This window comes from Hippocampus guttulatus, chromosome 10 (genome assembly GCF_054856545.1).
Source record: "Hippocampus guttulatus isolate MCC_2025c chromosome 10, RoL_Hgut_1.0, whole genome shotgun sequence".
NCBI lineage: Eukaryota > Metazoa > Chordata > Actinopteri > Syngnathiformes > Syngnathidae > Hippocampus > Hippocampus guttulatus.
The window spans coordinates 4,980,124-4,998,210 of NC_141270.1; the positions used below are offsets into that span (position 1 = coordinate 4,980,124).

An 18,087-nucleotide genomic window follows, 5' to 3' on the forward strand; every position below is an offset into this window, starting at 1 on the left:
TGGTGGTGGTGGTGGTGTAGACAGACGAAGTAAAGTAACCCCTTCCCTCCCAGCTCTGAGAGTGCTGCTGGCTGAATGCTGCGTTCGGAGGAAGTTGCTGACACCGATTGCCCGGTTACGGTCAACTCCACCTATAGTAGGCGAAAATCTGCGATAGAGAGCAAAGAGAGATCAATCTAATATTAATTTTTTTTTTTGTCTGGAGTTTTACACCTCCGACGAACTGAAAGCACTTTTAAACTTGTTAAAATACACTTAAGAGTGTTTCAAACGCATATTTGAGACCCTATCATGCACCAATAATCCTGTAACCTGATAAGCTGTCCACTGTTGTAGCCGCTGTCCCTGAAAGGGTTAAAGTATTCTTTGACATGTCTTCTCCATATGAGATTTTCATTTGTCACTCTTGGCACAAATCACACCAAAAATAAAAGAGAACCAAACTTTGGATATGTAACACAAATGAACCGTTCAATTGTCGGCTAGCTTAATGCTAACAATGGGAAACGTAAAGAACGGACGGAAATTAGCATAGACTGCAATGATTTTAAGCCTTCAAACATCTGCGACTTGAACACACACAGCGGAGCCATACTAACCGAGCACACAAAAATATTCCAAAGTTTCTATTCTGACCATCATAGGAAAGTCAAATGTCATCACGTTTATACCACTCTCAACCTTTGTGGAAAACATGATCGGAGTCAAGATGAGACTAAAAAGTGCTTCTTGCTGAACATAAGGGGGGGGAAAAACAGCACTCGCTATCATGAATTCAATTCCGGTTTTGCTACTGACATCATCGTACCGCTGTGAGTCAAGTTGACACAAGTCTCTCGCATGAAACTACTATTTTGAGAAGATGGACTATAAACAGGGAGAATCGCCCAAGAGACTAAATTCAGGCTGACGTGGTGTCGTCAAAGCAGCTTCCTCCTGTCATGTGGGACCTGTTGTGTCTGGTGACATCTGCTGGCTGGCTGCTTTCCCGCAGCACCTCAAAGCACGAGGAGTGATCGGCTTTGCTTTTGTAACACGGTGAAATGAGTGTGTTGTTTGTATACGTTGGAAAAAAATGTCTTCAGTGATATGTGGATTATGGCTTTCGGTGGCTTTGCTCAACTTTAAAGGAGACGATGGGTCGAATTGACTGGTATGATTTTTATTTTTTTTGGGGGGGGGTTTTGTGCTTGTGAAGTCACGAAGAATACTTTCGATAGCTCATCTCTCGATCACATTTATTTCCACGTAGGCGTAAATTGCCAAATTGCACATAACTCCACAACTAGTCAATGTTACCGAAAGTGGATGCTTATTTTGACACGGCCGTAAAGGTGAGGCTGTTTTTTTTCACCCCACCCAGTGAATGAGGCCCAGTGACCTTTCTCATCGGCGTCTGCTGCCGTTTTCGTTCCGTCGTGTCAACTCATCGTCTTGGTCCGACTCTTATTTTTTTATTTTATTTTATTTTTAAAGTGGGTCCCTCTGTGCCGCCGGCGGTGTCGTACACGCGGCGGGGTCAGGCTCTGAGCGTGGAGAGTGACCACCGAGAAGAGTGGGATGGCGCCCGCCGACTGGAGCTCAGCACTTCCAAGGGAGATGTTCCTGCCTCGCCGTTGGGAGCGCAGGAGAGGAAGAAAAACACAAGTGCTGTGGGGGTAAGGACTCTTTAATATTCCAAAACGGGGGCTTCAAGCAAGAAACTGGAACAGTTGAGCTCTACACTATACCATCAGTTGCGTTCAATATGAATTGAATATCTTTATGTAAAGCTGGAAATTATATTTTAATCAATTGAATCGGCAGAAGAACACTGATTGGTCATTTTTTTGTGTTGTGTGTTTCCTCAGACCAACGGATCAATGACTCGCAGGAACACGTACGTGTGTGAGCGATCCTCCACTGAGCGCTACTCGGCCATTCCGAATGGCAAAGACAGCAGGTATCCACACTCACAGTTCAAACACAAGTACGAGTGGGAGGACCACAAGGTCGTTTTGAAAACCGGGCGTTCTGTCGTATCAGTTTAACCGAGGTGTCGGGCAGCACCCCGTCGACCGCAGTGAGCGCCACCCGGCCTCGTCACATCAAGTCCATGTCATCTTCAGGACACCCTTCAAAGAGCACACTGCCCCCCATTGATGACAACACAGAGTTGAAATCCAGGTGAGCGCTCACTTTTTACACCAACTAAACATTTTGTTTCCGTTTAAAAAAAATATATACTGTATATATATCTAAATATATATATAAGTCCAAAAGAAAAAGCACGCTTCAGTTTTGTGCTTAGTGGCAGTAAACTACTTGGCTTCCTTTTTTAAAAATTTTATTTTATTTTTTGGGGGAAGAAAATGCACGATTGGCCAAAGGGCTGCCTGCTGTGAAGTTTGCGTCGACCATCTTAACTTAAGATACCATTGTGGTCTTTGGTTTTTGAAGAAATAGATGCTGTGGATAAATAGGTGTCAATTCACATCTGGGGGCGGGGGGGACGTCTTCACAGATGTGATATTCTTGTAGCATCTTGAGCATGAAAATAGCATGAAAACAGCGGGTAGGTAAGTTTTTCAGCTCTATCTTGATTGCTCTGTTATTTTGTCACTGAACTCGAGTGGCAGCTCATTCGACGCTTGCTCGTACCATAAACGACTCGCAAAAAACTAAACGTAGCATCCCCCCCCCCCCCCAGCTCCTCCCCAAGGGGTCCCTCCACCTCTCCCTCCGCACACAGTATTAGCACCCCTGAGAAGAACCGCTTCCCGCGGGGCACCACCAGCCGCAGCACCTTCCACGGCGCCCAGCTGCGAGACCGCCGCAGCGCCACCTACAACGGGCCGCCGGCCTCGCCCACGCTGTCCCACGACACGGGCGCCCTGGCGCAGCAGCGGCGGGGAACCTCCACCGGCATCATCAGCAAGATCACCTCCAAGTTTGTCCGCAGGTTAGTCGGGGGGGGGGGGGGGGCATTGACACACAAGTTTAACTGTAGTTTGTAACTGTAGTTTGTCAGGATAAACACAAGATGGACTTCAAATGTTTTTCAGCGCCATTTTTTTTTTATCTTTGGGACAATTTTGAACTTGACCTACATTTCATTCAACAGAGCCAAAACGGCTTGAAACTAACCCGCCATCTCAATTTCAATCTGTCCAAACAGCACCTCCTAATTATGCACTAAAAAAAGGGCAGCACGTCACCAAAAAAGACGCATGGCTAATGTGCACGCTAACTTCCTTAGCATCAGAATCTTTCTCAGACTTCAGACTTTGTGGACTTGAAGATAAAAGTATCAAGTTTCACACACTGATTCCAAATTTTGCTTAATACCGTACTTTCATCGCCCCTTGCCTTTTTCGGGCTCACGCCTTTTCTTTTCTTTTCTTCTCCTTCCTCTTGGCATAGAGCTCTGTCTTTCAGGTCCACTCGGAGGTAGGACAACACTCTGTGCCCCTCTTGCCCGACCAGAAACCAATAAAGAGTTTGGATAACTCCTCCATTCCCTCTTGTAGCACCTCCTTTCCCTACTGACACCTACCACTTGTTATGCTGTTTACATCCCACTTCTCTCTCTCTCTCTCTCTAGCTTTCTCTCTCTCTCTCTCTTGTGCCCACTTGCCTTGAGAAGCAACCTCACACCTCACCGGCTTCGTTGTAACTTGCTTCTCATGTTGTTGACGCTCCTCCTCCCTGACTGTCGCCCGCCTCTGCTGTCTTTGTGCCTCGAGAAAAAGAATCAGGCCCGACTGAGTCTTTTGAAAGTGATTGTGTTTGACCAACACGGACGGAAGAGTCAGGAGACCCCCTTTAGCCTCGTTGTGTGCTCACCCAGGAGTGTGGATTCTTTCCTGGCATGACTCCTGAAGCCCCTCGCTGTCACACTGATGATGCCGGTGATGGTGGTGGTGGTGGTGGTGTGTTACCGTGAAACTGGTGGGAGTAAAAAAAAGAAATTAAAAAATGATGTTATTCCTGGTTTGATTTCAGGGTGCCCAGCGAGGGAGAGGCCAGTGCCAGGACAGAAACACCCAGGTGAGGTTTAGCATAAAGACTTGACACTCAATCGGCCTGTCATGCATGTTTTTGGAATGTGGGAGGAAACCAAAGTACCCGGAGAAAACCCACGCAGGCAAGGGGAGAACATGCAAACTCCACACAGGAAGGCCGGAGCCGGAATCGAACCCACGATCTCTGCGCTGTGAGGTCGACGCGCTAAACAACCGCCCGGCGTGCCGCCCACCCGAACTAATCACTGGTGTAAATGGTCTGCCAACGAAATTGTGACCAAATTCCAAGGATACTTTTCTGCAATGAACAAATTCCCCGCCCGACGTTTTCAAAGCGGAGTGCCTCAGTTGCTCTCTCAATATATTAGGCGTGCTGAAAGGCATTTGTGTTGTTTTAACCCTCATAACGGAAAGGGATGACTATATATTGTGTTGTTCATTTATGTACGTTCGTGTTTTGAATTCATCAACGGTGACACTCCTCTGCTGCGGTCCCAGGAGCGCGTCGGGTGACCCCAAGGAGGACGGCGGGCGGGACTCCAAGCCGCGCTCGCTGCGCTTCACCTGGAGCATGAAGACCACCTCGTCCATGGAACCCTCGGAGATGATGCGGGAGATCCGCAAGGTCCTGGACGCCAACAGCTGCGACTACGAGCAGCGCGAGCGCTTCCTGCTCTTCTGCGTGCACGGCGACGCGCGCCAGGACAACCTAGTCCAGTGGGAGATGGAGGTGTGCAAGCTGCCCCGCCTCTCCCTCAACGGCGTGCGCTTCAAGAGGATATCGGGAACGTCCATCGCCTTTAAGAACATCGCCTGCAAAATTGCGAACGAGCTCAAACTGTGACGCAAAAAAACAAAAACAACCACCGCCGCGGGCTCGTCTCGTCACTGGATTCATGCACTGATCGTACCCGCCGCGCATTATCAGGGTGGCCTCGGCTGGTAGCGTGCAATGCTGGCCACGAATGTACTGCACAGAGGAGAGCGCCTCGTCGGCGCCTCTGTGAAGACTTAAAGCAACATCTTTTTTGTTTGTTTGAAATTGTCCGTCCAGGCCTGTGTGTGTGGGTGTGTCTCGATCTTTCAAAGGACACCAAACATGCAGTATGCAGCTGAACACCCTGCAATAATGGGTTTTTTTGGGTTTGTTTTTAGTTTTTGTTTTCTAAATGACTACTACCAGATCTTACGCTGAATAACTAGCCGCTTTTTCCACCTGTGTTCCGCGCATATGTAGAGCAGGCTGGAGCTCATACTAAAAACTATGTAAAAAGAATTGTACTGTATGCATAACATCTGCAGGTACTGTATATTAATTTTTGAGTTGTGTACAGATTTTCTTTCATGGGATTTTTTTTTTTTCTAATCTAAATGATGTCACTTAGAGCAGTGTTTCCCAACCTTTATGGAGCCATGGTACATATTTCACATCTGGAAAAAAAAGACAAAAAATGTCACGCTACACCACTTACCAAAACGATGCACAAAAAAAAGTGGATGCACAGGTCAATTATGTACTGCATGTTGTGTCGTCTAGTGGAAGAGCATTTTATTGTTCTGTCTGTTATAACTGTGATTGGCATACATAAATTTTCCCCCAAAAAATCGTTTTTCTTCCAAATAACTGACATTGGATAAATTGCTGCAGAAACACCTGACGATCTCTCATCACTGTTTGGGAATCACTGTCTTTGAGTATTATCATCCTTTTGCTCGGACATTTTTTTTAAGAAACCACCATTTAAGAATAGTGTTTTTCATTTTATTTAAAGAGCACTAAATTATTTTGTGGAATATGAAAGGGAGAATGTCCCTTGCCTTTTGTGTTATATTTTATTTGCCTATGGAGGAAAAGAAAAAAAAACACTTAAGTTGCACCATGTAGTAGTAAAACTGAAAATGTGTTCACTTTATTTTTTTCTGGGCAGCAGGGTCGGTGACAACGTGGAGGCCCCTGCTGCACTTTGCACAAGTTTTCTCACTATGACAGTATGCACCTGTTGTTTCCTTCCCTCTCCCAACAAGATTTGCTGAACTTCAGTTCCATTAAAAGCAGCCATTTGAATCGGTTCGCCAAGAAGCATGAGAAGTTAAAAAGAAGAAACGTTTGTCTCGACAACCTCGTTTGGTCCTGCATCTCCACCAATGTGATACTTGTATTTCTCCTGATTTTTTTTTTTGGGGGGGGGGGGGGGTTACCCGTATTTTTGGTAATTCAGCAAATTTTATTGTATTTATTCCATTACATTGTAATGTGCTGCTTTGTAGAAATGAGGTGTGCACTTTGTTGGAGAAAAATAAAAAGGATTTTATTTGTTTGTATTCCTGTCAATTGATTGCTGACAGACCAAGAAGACGATACACCAAATTCGTTTTAAACAGTTGTGTGCGTAAACACGATCAGGACGCACTGACCTACACTTACACTCTAAATTGTAAATTGTATTAATTTATTCCTAGCAGTCAGTCTTCATTTCGTAGTGTTTCTCTTGGCTGTGCGTAAGTGGCTGTTTGTTTTTTATTTTATTTTACTTATTTATTTATGTCCAAGAGTAGTACTGGCCCATGTACCGGTGACTTAAAATATATAAACAATTGGACTTTTTCTTGAACTAGTCAGATTTAAAATTCGTCCGCACGGGGCCAGAGAGTTGTCCCTCAATGACGTCATATTTTTTCCATCCTCTGATTGGTTAGTCAGCAAAACCGTTCAACAGACAAATCATGTCCGTCGTGACCTGCACTCTAATAGATAATCTGATAATTACGATTAATTTGACTCAAAGGTCTGCTTTTGTCACGTTACTGTATAAACCACTTTTAACACATTATGAACTATCAAAAGATTATAGATTTTCAAAAATGATACCAAAAACATTGCAATGGGAGATTCAAAAGCACTTTGTGAATGGTGTTCAAAATGTAGATTAGACTAAACTATTGATACCTAAAGCTTGGGACACATATAAGAAGATACATTTATTTATTTTCTTTTATTTAAACTCCTGTATCAAAAAAAAAAATCACCTCGGCTTTATGTGGAGTTTGTTTGTAGTACCAGCACTGCCCTGTGATAGGCAGCATGGTGTCACGCTGCGTCCTCATTACTCAAAGTTACAGAAGAAAAAGACGAACATCCTCAAACAGTGATGAATGACTTGGAGCAGTGGTTCACAGGGGACATTTTGTTTCCGGCCGCACAGAGGAGAAATCATCAACAAACAAAAAAGCAAATGAAGCTAATTGAGGAAAAAACGTCATGCACCCTCTCCCCGCCCCTCCGGCGAGTCAAATGACTGGAAGGTAAGTTCAAATGTTTCTTCCCCTCCAGCCCCTAAAAAATACAGTTTTTATGTCAAATGACTGGAAGGTAAGTTCAAATGTTTCTTCCCCTCCAGCCCCTAAAAATACAGTTTTTATGATTGACATTATTATTTATTTGTCAAATAGTTTAATGTATCAATGCATTTTTATTGCATTACCTTAAACGCCGATGACGATCTCTCCAGGAATTGGTTTGGTTATTTAGTTTCAACACAAACACCAAATAGAAATAAAGTAATCAAGACAAAGCATATTTGTTGTATTTATATATTTCTTGGAAATGTTATGTATGACTGACTGTGTGTTATGAATTCTAAATGGTCTTGTGAGTGATTTACTGGTTGTAATTTTCCATAAATGTCCAAATATATATTTTTTTTACTACAAAGGTACTATTAAAAGTATTTTCTGAACTTAAGTAGATGTCCAAATACTGTTTAATGAAGAGACTGTTAAAAGTAGAAGCACTAATTCAACTTTTTAAGGAAAAGGAAACAAAGTAAGCTCCGGCGAAAGGGAGGGAGAAAAAAAGAGATCGTGGAGGGGATGGGGGCGGGGAGGGCTCGCGCTGGCGGTCAATTGAGCCAGCGGATGCTGCACGGATGCTGCGAGACACACACACACACACACACACACACGCATGCGTGTCACCTTGAAAAAGTGCGTGCGGTGGTACGCTGCAAGACCGCGGACTGAGTCACGTGACGTGACGCCCAGTTTGAGTGCGAATGAGCGTGCCGTCACGACACGCTGAAGGCGGCCAAATAGCTTCGGGCTCTCCAAAGTCAACATTGAAGGCTTTTGGAAGCCAAAAGTTGTCTCCGGGCTCTTATCTTTTGAGTGAACGCTGGCGCGTTTTGGCTGCCGCTGCTCAACCCGTATTGTTTTGTGTTATTTGTTATTGTAAAGTGTCCTTGGGTGTCTTGAAAGGCGCTTATAAATAAAATCTATTATTATTATTATTAAAGTACAAATGTAGAAATGTATGATGCCCTTGACTCAAGCCAACTCCATATTTTTTTTTCTATATTTTCTTCATTATAATAATAATAATAATAATAATAGATTTTATTTATAAGCGCCTTTCAAGACACCCAAGGACACTTTACATTGATCGACTTTTGTGGCACACAAAGAGACAAAAAGCGGTGACGATGCATTGACTTTATTGTGAGACCACTCAAGAGATCACAAATGCTGTTTTAACAGCTGTAGAGCATGTTGATCCTCGTGATGTCCCATTTGGACATGCCCGGTCTGTGGCCGATCCGGACGCTGGCATCGGGGATGGGGGTGATGGTGTCCTTCCCGTTACTGCTGAAGGCCGTTCTTCCGTAGTGCATGATGGAGGTGTAGTCGTACGGGGTGTTCAGGTTGTTGGTGTCCTGCTTATTGAAGTTCAAGGCCGCCGCCGGGTTGATGTTCTCCCAGTTGATCCTTACGTGGCGGTCACGGTCGCTCCTGTTCTGCTCGTGTTGGAAGCCCAGAACGTGGTTGAGCTCGTGCTGGATGATGCCGTTGTAGAGGCAGCTGCCACGGTTGATGGACACCACCTGTTTGCCGCCCTGCTTTCCCAGAGCCGAGTAGCATCCGATTTTGTTCTCCACGCTGACGTAGTCGAACTCGTCGCTCCGGGGCACGAAGCGGATGCAGGTGCTCTCTTGGAAGGACCTCATGGCCGTCTCGATCATTTGCTTCTCCCATTCGGGGAATTCACGGCTCACGACGTACGGGACGGTCACATAGCCGTTGGCGGCTTTCTTCCACACGCAGCTCTGGGACCAGCACTTAATGGCATTCCGGGTTTTGGGAACCATCATATCTCCTTCCACGAGGACCTCGTCTGAGCCCCTGTTGGCGGTCAGGATTTTGTCGGAGATGTCAATTTGGTCTTCCTCTTCTTGCTCTGGGACAAATTCGTCCTGGTAAGCCTGAGTGAGACCAAGCAGGAGGAGCATCAGCAGGCTAGCGAAGCGACTCATCTTCAAGTTTCAGTGGAGAGACTCGTTGGCGATTGATGTTGTGTCTGAGTCAACCTGGCCTCTTTATACTCTGGTCTACAGGTGTGGCTACACAAACATTTTGGGTAGTGGTCTGCGTTCCTAAGCCTGCGTAAACCTCTCAAGGGTGGACTCCTCTGACAAGCCTTTTGGACATAATGCTTTGTTATTCTTGTCAAAAAAGGTCAACATGCTTTACTGGGTTGGACACGTTTGGATTTATGTGTTCGGTACAGCTAAAGCGCTGTAGGGGTCCTCAGGTTACTGTGCCATTCGACTCGGGCGCAATTTAGTCAACCTCGAACTTACACTGACATCATAATTACAGCAGTGGTCCTTAACCTGGGTTCGATCGAACCCCAGGGGTTCAGTGAGTCGGTCTCAGGGGTTTGACGGAGCCTCTGCCATGGAGTGCTGTGGGAAATTTAGTTCGCTTAATAGTCAACATGTGACTGTCGTGATAGTACGTCGTACAATTAAAAAATATATATATATACACACATTTATCTCTTGAAATTGTATTGACTTTTTTGTGTTTTTAATAAATGCGTTTTTAAATATCTTGAATTTGTAAAAAATATGTACATTTATTTTTCACTCATGAAGGGTTCTGTGAATGTGCACATTAACTGGTTGGGTTGGGTACCTCTAAAAAGATTAAGAACGACTGAAATACAGTCAATATTTGTTTGAAAGACACGGCACGTCCATAAGTATCAAACTAATAAAAAAACAGTAGAGCATTTGTCAAACTCAAGGCCCGGGGGCCAGATCTGGCCCGCCACATCATTGTATGTGGCCCGCGAAAGCAAATCAAATATGTCAGCTTCCATGATGCTTGCTAAAGGCAGGCATCATTTCAGCGACAGCGGGTCACTACAGTGGACCGCTGATCATGTTATCAGGTTACAAGGTGCATGAAATGGTTGATATAAATGCGTGAAACAAGTGGGGTTTTTTTCTTTATCTTTTCGGGATGTGTCAAAGTGACGATTACAAAGTTTTCGACGATTCTCCTTTCTGCGCCAAGTTGCTTCGAGTAAATGAGAGCCACGGAATTTTTCGCGGGCGAATAACGGCAGCAATCGTGGGTCATGCCGCAACGCTAGCCAGTGAGACGAGTAGGTGATTGAAGCTTTTATTGGAATAGCACAATGTTAGTCAATGATGATGTCATCCTCACGTGTCACCGTCGACGCGGCTGCTACAATTGAAAGATTCATTACGAGTAGACCAGGCAACGAATTGATTGTTGAGAAGAAAAAAAAGATTGGAGGGGGTTGGGGTGGGGGAATAAAAGGTTGTTCGTTACATTCCCAGTTTTTATACATGACAGACAAAAGTGAAATTGAAAATCGCCTCGAGATGAGTGCTCCTGAAAAAAAAAATCTATCATCAATCAAACATTCATGATTCAAATGTACAAGGAGAGGAAAGCAGGTCTCTTGAAATATCAATCGTAAATGCTGTTGCCCCTGACAAAAGCTTATTTTTTTTCTTTTTTTCTTTTTTTTTTTTTTTTTATAAATTTGAAGCTGAAAAAATGTAAACATTTTATTTTATTATCATTCTATTTATTTATTTATTTTTGGCAGATTGGTTCAAAAGTTCCACATGAGCATTACGTTGTGCTGATAAATACATGGGCGCGTCTAAATGTAATGCGTGTATGGCTGATGGTAGAAGTCATTTTCTAATGTGCATTCTGGATTTGTGCACGATGACGCATGGATGGCCTGATCATGCAGGAAGTCTGATTCTAGCTTGAGATGCATGCATTGAGCCTCACCTGGATTCTTGTAAAATATAAATGTGTGGGGGGGTTAAAAAAGTATTGGGACACGCTGGGAAAAGGGAAACTCCCAAAACAACGACTGTAAAAAAATTTTTTTTTTAAAATTGGGGGGGACTGAATATTTTTTTCCGGGGTCTGATTTTTGAAAAAGGAGCATAATTGAACCCATTTTTTTTCCCCTTGACCAACGTGTCCCAATACTTTTGCCCACTTTGAAAGAAGAATACATAATATAATAATGCATTCCTGTAAAATATAAATGTGTGGAAAAAAAGTATTGGGACACTTTGGAGAAAAGGGAAACTCCAAGAAAAACAACTGTTAAAAAAAAAAAAGAAATTGGGGAGCGTAACGGAATATTTTTTTCGGGGGGGCTGATTTTTGAAAAAGCAGCACGATCGACCAACGTGTCCCGATACCTTTGCCCACTTTGAAAGGAGAACACCTCGTATAATAATGCACGCCTTTCTCAAGATAGCATCAGCGGTCATCTCGGCATACGTGTACCCGTCCGTCCTCGTCGCGCTCAGTTGCTCAAGTCGATGACCAGATGCTCGAAAATTTGCGTTTTGCCTTTGAAACTGGAGGCCAGCAGGAACTGGCGGTTGTCGATGGAGATGGGCGAGAAGGCTCTCGGCGCTTGGATGTTGAGCTCCTGGAAGTGGACGAACTGGCCTTTCTTGGCATCCCAGCGGTACACCTGAGTGAAGGAGTAGTCGCTGCCCAGGATGGCGTACTGCCAGCTGCCCACCGCGAAGGGCTGGAACGCCATGGCACCGCGCGACGGCACCATCTGCAGTTCCCGAAAGAGGGCGCCGTCCCAGCGCATCACCTTGGAGTCGCCGATGAAGCGCGTCAGGCAGAGGTAGAGGTCCGCCTTGACCCGGAAATGCTTGACGGCGTAGACGTCCTCCATCTCGGGGATGTCGGTGCGCCGCTCGAAGAGCTTGGTGCCTTTGTTCCACTGGTAGATGACGGGCCTCTGGGAACTGCTCGACAGGATGAGGTGAGGCTTGGCCGAAATCTCCACGTACTCCACGTCGGTGTCGCGGTACCACGGGTGGAGCGACTGGTGCGAGTAAAAGCCGTTGCCGTTCCACTTGTAAATGGTGGTGGAGCCGGCCTTGGAGCTGTCGGCGACGGCGAAGAAGGACTCGCCGTCGATGCGGAACGTCTCCACGTCGTTGGGCTTGCGGATCTTGAGGATGTCGATGCCTTGGAGTTTGATGAACTTGTTGGCCGAGGTGTCGCGCTTGTAGATGTGCGAGCCGCCGAACAGCTGGGCCACGATGATGAAGAGCTGCTTGTCGATCACCAGGGGTTTGCAGATCACCGTCGAAGTGCCTGCGGAGGGGAGACGGAGAGGAGTTTCATTTGTCAACTTCACCCGGGAACGGCGCAGTTTGAATCGAGCATCCTCGGCCTCGGATCTGTCGAACTCCGCGAGAGAGAACGAGTCATTTGATAAATCTCGAGCTGCCTCCAGCTGGGACAAATCCTTCTCATTGAACCTCCACGAAATCCAGAACCAAATGTTCCTTGCTGCACATTCGGAATTGATTTGCCCCTCATTGATCATGATCCATGTCGATGACATAAGTGGACTGAGTAAACGGGGCTGACATCATCTTGGCGCAATTTTATCCGATGACGTTACTTCCCGTTGGAATCTGCGATTTACCAGAGCAGATGGAAACTTGGAATATTTCCTTCGCGCCGTTCATCGACAGGAGGAGGACGGCCCTTGCAAACAACCGGCGACTATTTCTTTTGGTACTCACTGTCAATATCATCGAAATTCCTGAAGACCATCTCCACGTGATCCCACTCCATGAAGCTGCACTTGCCAATGAAGGGCTGAGCAAAGACGACATACTGGTCTTCGCCGAAGGTAAAGGTCTCCACAGATATCGACTCAAACTTGAGGGACTGGTACGAAGCAAACTCTGTGAGAGAGAAACAATTACTGAGGAACGTTCTATCAAACTACCTGACACCAAGAACCCTCACGACTCCCGAACAGATGTTTCAAAATGGCCGCCCGACTGCACCTGTGGTGATGCAGTCGAAGGACTGCGGCAGCAGGTCGTTGATCCTCTTGTCCTGCGAAGCCGACGGCTCTTTGCAGGAGATCTGATCCACCGTGGCGTTGGTGCTGTAGATCCACTGCACCAACCACTTGAGCTTGCAGTCGCACGTGAACCGGTTCCCTCGCAGGTCTCTAGAAAAAAGGTGGTTAGGGTTCAGAAGTCAACATTTCGTTCTCGGCGTAGCGCTCGTCACACCTTTTCACATTTAAAGTTAAGACCAATGAATGTTTTTAGGATCAAACGTTCTACCGAGAATTCAGGTTTGGACCATAAATGTTCTGTTGTATCTCTGACTTAAAAGGCTGGTGAGTGACGAGGGTGTCAGCGAGACAGTGTGTCGTTAGCTCAGGTTAGCTAGGCCATAAAATGACATCTGTGTGGAAACATGGTCCCTGCGACGCTTCCAGACAGTTCGACAGTGAAGCCCTAGGAAATGTATTTTCATATCCCGAAGAAAAAAATTAAAAAGCGTCCTAAAATAAATTGCTTGCAGCCTTCTACTGTACTCTCATTAAAACCGAGAGCGACTGGAGAGGAGACTGTTCAGAGTCTCATTAATTCCAAAATTCTCACCCTCGTGCAATTTTAATGGTGTGAAATGTGCCAACAGCCCCCCACAGACTTTTTTTTTTTTTCGGCCAGAGAGGCATAATGATGGTGTCAACTAAATACAGAAACTCATTGTTCATGTTTGCGTAGTTTGGCCCATTATGTAACGAATTATGCAATTCTTCAGACTTGCAAGTGTTAAAAAAAAAAAAAAAAGGGGTACTTACACTTTTGTCAAGGCTTCCAGGCCCTTGAACAGGTCCTTGGGAATAGTCTCAAGATTGTTGTTCGACAGACTCCTGTCGGGACAAAAAAACCCAAAAACGTCACCAAGTCCAAGAGCGCCAATGCTTCTCTTCTCCTTGTTTTATGCTAACAATAAACACACGATATTGTGCAATAGGAGGAACAGCACCTCAGTGCAGATGTTTTTTTTTAGCCTTTCGTTCCTTGCCTGAGGGTACACACACTTTGCGTAGGAACAATGCAGCTATCTTGGAAAGGAAATACAGTGTTGCTTACAATAATTAGTGTTGCGAGTTTATTACTGGCCAACAATTTCAAGTCATGTCAGCACAACAAATACGTTTCGTCACGATATTGCCAAGTGCCCACATTGAGTGGAACGCTTAAAAACGTTCGCTACGTAATGCAAGATCATCTCGTTGACAACGTGCGTTAAGACCCGACGCTGAAATTCATTCCAAGAAATGGCTTACATGATTCAATGCTGCTGTTTTGGTTACAACAAGCCATGAGAACTTGTTTGTAAAAAATATGTATATACTGTATATATATACATGAATATACAGCGAGTAAAATGCACATCAGCGCGTTCTTAGCCGTGTAGAAGTAATAATGGAGTAATAGACATTGTCAGGGCACCGGTCTATTTCTGGCGCGCTGTTCATCTGTCATAGTGTACGTGACTGGGCGGAAACGTATTTAAAGCGCAATTAATTCTTCCCCGTAACTGCCCTGGGTTGTAATTCGTATATAGAACGTGTGCTAATATATTTCGGAGGGCGTCATACTCACAGATGCACCAAGGTTTTCAGTCCTCGGAATGCATACGGTGATATGGAATTGATCTGGTTGTTTTCGATGAACCTTTTGCGGGGGTGAGAGAAATAGAAGTCACTCGGTGAAATCAAGAGTAATGACAACATGCTAAATGCTAAGACACATCAGAACTTGGATTTGTGTGCTGTCCACTGACAGATATTCCAGATGAGGAAGACCGAGGAAAGCGTCCTCGTCTATCGACTCCAGGTTATTGGTGGTGAAGAGGCTGCGCAGACATGGTTAAAAAAAATCAGCATTTGGCTATTTTTAAAATGATAAATGTTACAATAGAAAGAAAATATGAGCTCAAGATAACCGCCCCCCCCCCCAAAATAAAAAATCAAACATGAACACAACCAATAACTTGTACAACTCAATTGAATTTTTAAAAATATTTTCAAGAGGTGAATTAAAAATAAAATGAAAATGTGGTTGCGCAATTGTGCACACCCTCTCGGAACCAGGAACGAGGCTGTGTTCGGAAATTAGAACTCATTCACCCCCAACCCTGCGTGGATATTTGATATCTCATACCGTCAATGGCAGCAGTCAATCACGTTCAAATTCATGTTAAATTGGAGTTAGCATAAACCTGCCTCAATTCAAGTCGCTCCGGTTAACCCCAAATAAAGTTCAGCTGTTCTAGTAGTAGTAATTTAGTTCAACCGCTGTAACAATTATGATACGTGCTTAGATTCGTCGTAGCACATACAATGTATTGTTAAAAAAGAAAAAAATGGAATGCCTTGCTCGCTTAATGCTAACAAATAAAAAATGCCAGTGATGGGCTAATTATTAGCCTCGATTTTTGTGGTTTAATAAGCCTTTAAGCAATGGATTTTTAAACACACAACGGAAAAAGACGTACGCGATATGGCAACTACTGCTCTGTGAAAAACGATTAATTTTGTATTTTGGCCAAGGCGGGCAAACTCCAAGGAGCACCGCAATGAACTGAAGCATGAAATTATGATGCACAAAACGCTTACATTATATGCAATGATGTTACAACTCGCTATAGTGACGAACACTCCATTTTCCTTATTAGAAGACACCTTTCCAAATTTATTTTTGTATTTTTGAGAGGTGGGGGCGGCGGGGGGTAATTTACATTCATTTCAATGAGGAAAGTATATATTTTTGCCAGTTAAAAACCTGGTCAAGGATCAATTTTTCGGGTTGTCTCAGGGCACTGCTGTCAAGACTTGTCAGCGATATCGCAACATGGCGTTTAATATGCAGCGAAATAAGAAGGCATTGCCGTATAGGGAGGGGAGAATTGCAAGAGTTTGCTTACAGGAGGTGCAGGGCGGGCATGTGGATGAAACTCTCCGTGGGGATCTGCGTGAATTCCGATTTGACGAAAGACCTGAGCGAGGGAACGAAACCCAAAACACTGCAATGAAACAAGAGGAGGAAGAAGGAGGCTTCGGAATGAGGACCGGAAAGGAAGGCTGCCTTACAGTGAGATAACATCGGGCGGGAAGGCTCTGGGGATGAGGCCGGCGCTCTCGCAAAGCGCGTTGTCTTTGGTGCATGTGCAGGACGCGGGGCACCGCGGCTGCCTGGCCCGCCTGCAGTCGGCCGGCGGCGGCCCCGCGCACGCCAGCACGAGCGCGAGCGCGACGAGCCACAGGGATGATCGGCGCGGTGTGGGAGCCATCCTCCTGCCGGGGTGTCCTCCGCGCATCAACCGCTCTCCTCCTCCTCCTCCTCCTCCTCCGCCGCCGCAGCCGCTTGTTGTATCCGCGAGACGAGCCTCTCCTCCGTGTTGAAGATCAAGCAACACTCCCTCCCCCGCCGAAAAAAAAAAAAAGTCAAATAATGTCACGCACTCACGAGAGAGAGCGCAATGTACGCGGGCGCAGGTGGGGGAACCCAGCGGGAGCAGACGGAGCTCGCATCTCCATCCGAGTAAAAACCACGCCTTATGGTTTTGGGGAGGGGGGGAGGGGGGTGGCAAGAGGAAGATGAGAAGGAGGTGTGAGTTCTGTGGTGAATCAGCTGGAGAAAATGCATGTCATATCCACTGGGTGGGTGGATCAATCCGCCGATTCGTTTTGTTGATCGTGTTCGATATCAGCATCCGCTGCCGCATTGATCCAATCATCTGGACTAACTTGCTCCTGCCTGATAGCAATTTGAAAGTGCACGTCCTATTCCATGTCGAACATATTTTCTGCTTGAATTTTCCATGCATGGTTTCCATGACAACTAATGGACTCGATGTGACCGTCCCGTGTAAGCGGGGGTGTGGGGGATGCCCCCCCCCTCTCCACCCCATTCATAGTGACAGCTGGTGCGTCTCAGTGCAGCATATCCGCCCCTTAGCACTCAAACAAAGAACAGGTTTGATATCATCCACCAGGACACTGCCAAATAAATCTTTGTGGTCAAAATATTAGGTACACTCATTGAAAAATAGCCGTCGTTCATATTGATTTCTTTTCTGGCTTTTTAAAGTGTCCAGTCAAGTCCCAAATGAGAGTTTTGCGCCAATGAAGGGTATTTAAAATACAGACATACTTTATACAAAATAAAATATAGAATTTCAAAAGTGTTATATTCATACGATAGAAATCACGAATCCGTCATCAGGCTAGTCTTCCTGGAACGCCAACCGAAGTTAACGAGCATCAGTGCTCGAGAAAAAAGGATGGCTGGATACGAAACAAGCCCCCGTAATTGACGCCCCTGATCTGCAATTGAGTAAATAAAACCCCCGTGGGCTGTCTCCTATCCGAGGCAATGCACAAGCCGCTTTCCGAGCCTCCCTTACTGAGATTACAGCATTTCATATCCTGTGTTTGTTTATCATGATAATGTCAATTTAGCCAGGGTTAGTCGAGGGCTTCCTTTTTACGAGCACTTAGGGGGGGGGGGGGGTGCTTTAGGCCGGGGGACGAGACCAATAAATCTGTGAGCATGCATGTTAGAGGAGAGCGAGCCAGGGAGAGAGAGAGACTATTCCCAGATGGAGCTCCACCAAGAACACTGGACATGATTGTGGTATGATGAGAAAGAGCGTCAAGACGGTGCAACGGAAACAAGACAATAGAAGACACTGTCCACGACCCGCCGAAGTCCCACTGTTGTTCATATGGTGGAAGATGGCTATCAACAGAAAAATATAGTCTCATGACAAAAAAATAAATACATCATTGAAAAGGCGGCCCAGTGGTCCAGTGGTTAGCGCGTTGACCTCACAGTGCAGAGGTCGTGGTTTCGATCCCGGCTCCGGCCTTCCTGTGTGGAGTTTG

General features: G+C 45.5%; 3 protein-coding genes across 5 annotated transcripts in view; 1 reads left to right on the forward strand and 2 right to left on the reverse strand.

The window, feature by feature from the left end:
* mark1 (MAP/microtubule affinity-regulating kinase 1) overlaps window positions 1–6,326 on the forward strand; it is a 31,352-nt gene extending 25,026 nt beyond the window's left edge. The window contains exons 13-19 of one of the 2 annotated variants that reach the window (XM_086121947.1): window positions 1,477–1,658; window positions 1,851–1,942; window positions 2,026–2,166; window positions 2,690–2,941; window positions 3,403–3,429; window positions 3,985–4,029; window positions 4,503–6,326. In XM_086121947.1, coding sequence (XP_085978073.1) covers window positions 1,477–1,658; window positions 1,851–1,942; window positions 2,026–2,166; window positions 2,690–2,941; window positions 3,403–3,429; window positions 3,985–4,029; window positions 4,503–4,848 — 1,085 coding nt within the window. In that variant the 3' untranslated portion in view covers window positions 4,849–6,326. The remainder of the gene's footprint in view (window positions 1–1,476; window positions 1,659–1,850; window positions 1,943–2,025; window positions 2,167–2,689; window positions 2,942–3,402; window positions 3,430–3,984; window positions 4,030–4,502) is intronic. The other variant, XM_086121948.1, reaches the window with a different exon arrangement.
* A 2,204-nt stretch (window positions 6,327–8,530) lies between these two features.
* Window positions 8,531–9,310, reverse strand: LOC147198994 (high choriolytic enzyme 1-like). Its single transcript, XM_086121790.1, has one exon. It carries the CDS (start codon window positions 9,308–9,310, stop codon window positions 8,531–8,533), a length of 780 nt encoding a protein of 259 aa, XP_085977916.1.
* A 1,142-nt stretch (window positions 9,311–10,452) lies between these two features.
* LOC147198995 (leucine-rich glioma-inactivated protein 1-like) lies at window positions 10,453–16,752 on the reverse strand. 2 transcript variants are annotated; one of them, XM_086122543.1, is made up of 9 exons: window positions 16,667–16,752; window positions 16,291–16,563; window positions 16,125–16,196; window positions 14,982–15,053; window positions 14,801–14,872; window positions 13,990–14,061; window positions 13,175–13,344; window positions 12,905–13,069; window positions 10,453–12,467 (listed from the first exon to the last, which is right to left on the reverse strand). In XM_086122543.1, exons 1-9 carry the CDS (start codon window positions 16,735–16,737, stop codon window positions 11,650–11,652), a joined length of 1,785 nt encoding a protein of 594 aa, XP_085978669.1. In that variant the 5' UTR covers window positions 16,738–16,752; the 3' UTR covers window positions 10,453–11,649. The 2 variants fall into 2 exon arrangements, with proteins under 2 accessions (XP_085978669.1, XP_085978668.1); XM_086122542.1 differs by having other exon boundaries at window positions 16,291–16,749.
* Between the last annotated feature and the right edge of the window lie 1,335 nt (window positions 16,753–18,087).

Bases quoted from the DNA above. Each gene is read 5' to 3' on its own strand.
- LOC147198994 (XM_086121790.1), bottom strand. From the start codon at position 9,310: ATGAGTCGCTTCGCTAGCCTGCTGATGCTCCTCCTGCTTGGTCTCACT.
- LOC147198995 (XM_086122543.1), bottom strand. From the start codon at position 16,737: ATGGAGATGCGAGCTCCGTCTGCTCCCGCTGGGTTCCCCCACCTGCGC. The intron at 16,197-16,290 runs GTAAGGCAGCCT...TCCCTCGCTCAG, and splicing joins CCGCCCGATGTTATCTCACT to GTCTTTCGTCAAATCGGAAT. The intron at 12,468-12,904 runs GTGAGTACCAAA...TCCCCTCCGCAG, and splicing joins GAATTTCGATGATATTGACA to GCACTTCGACGGTGATCTGC.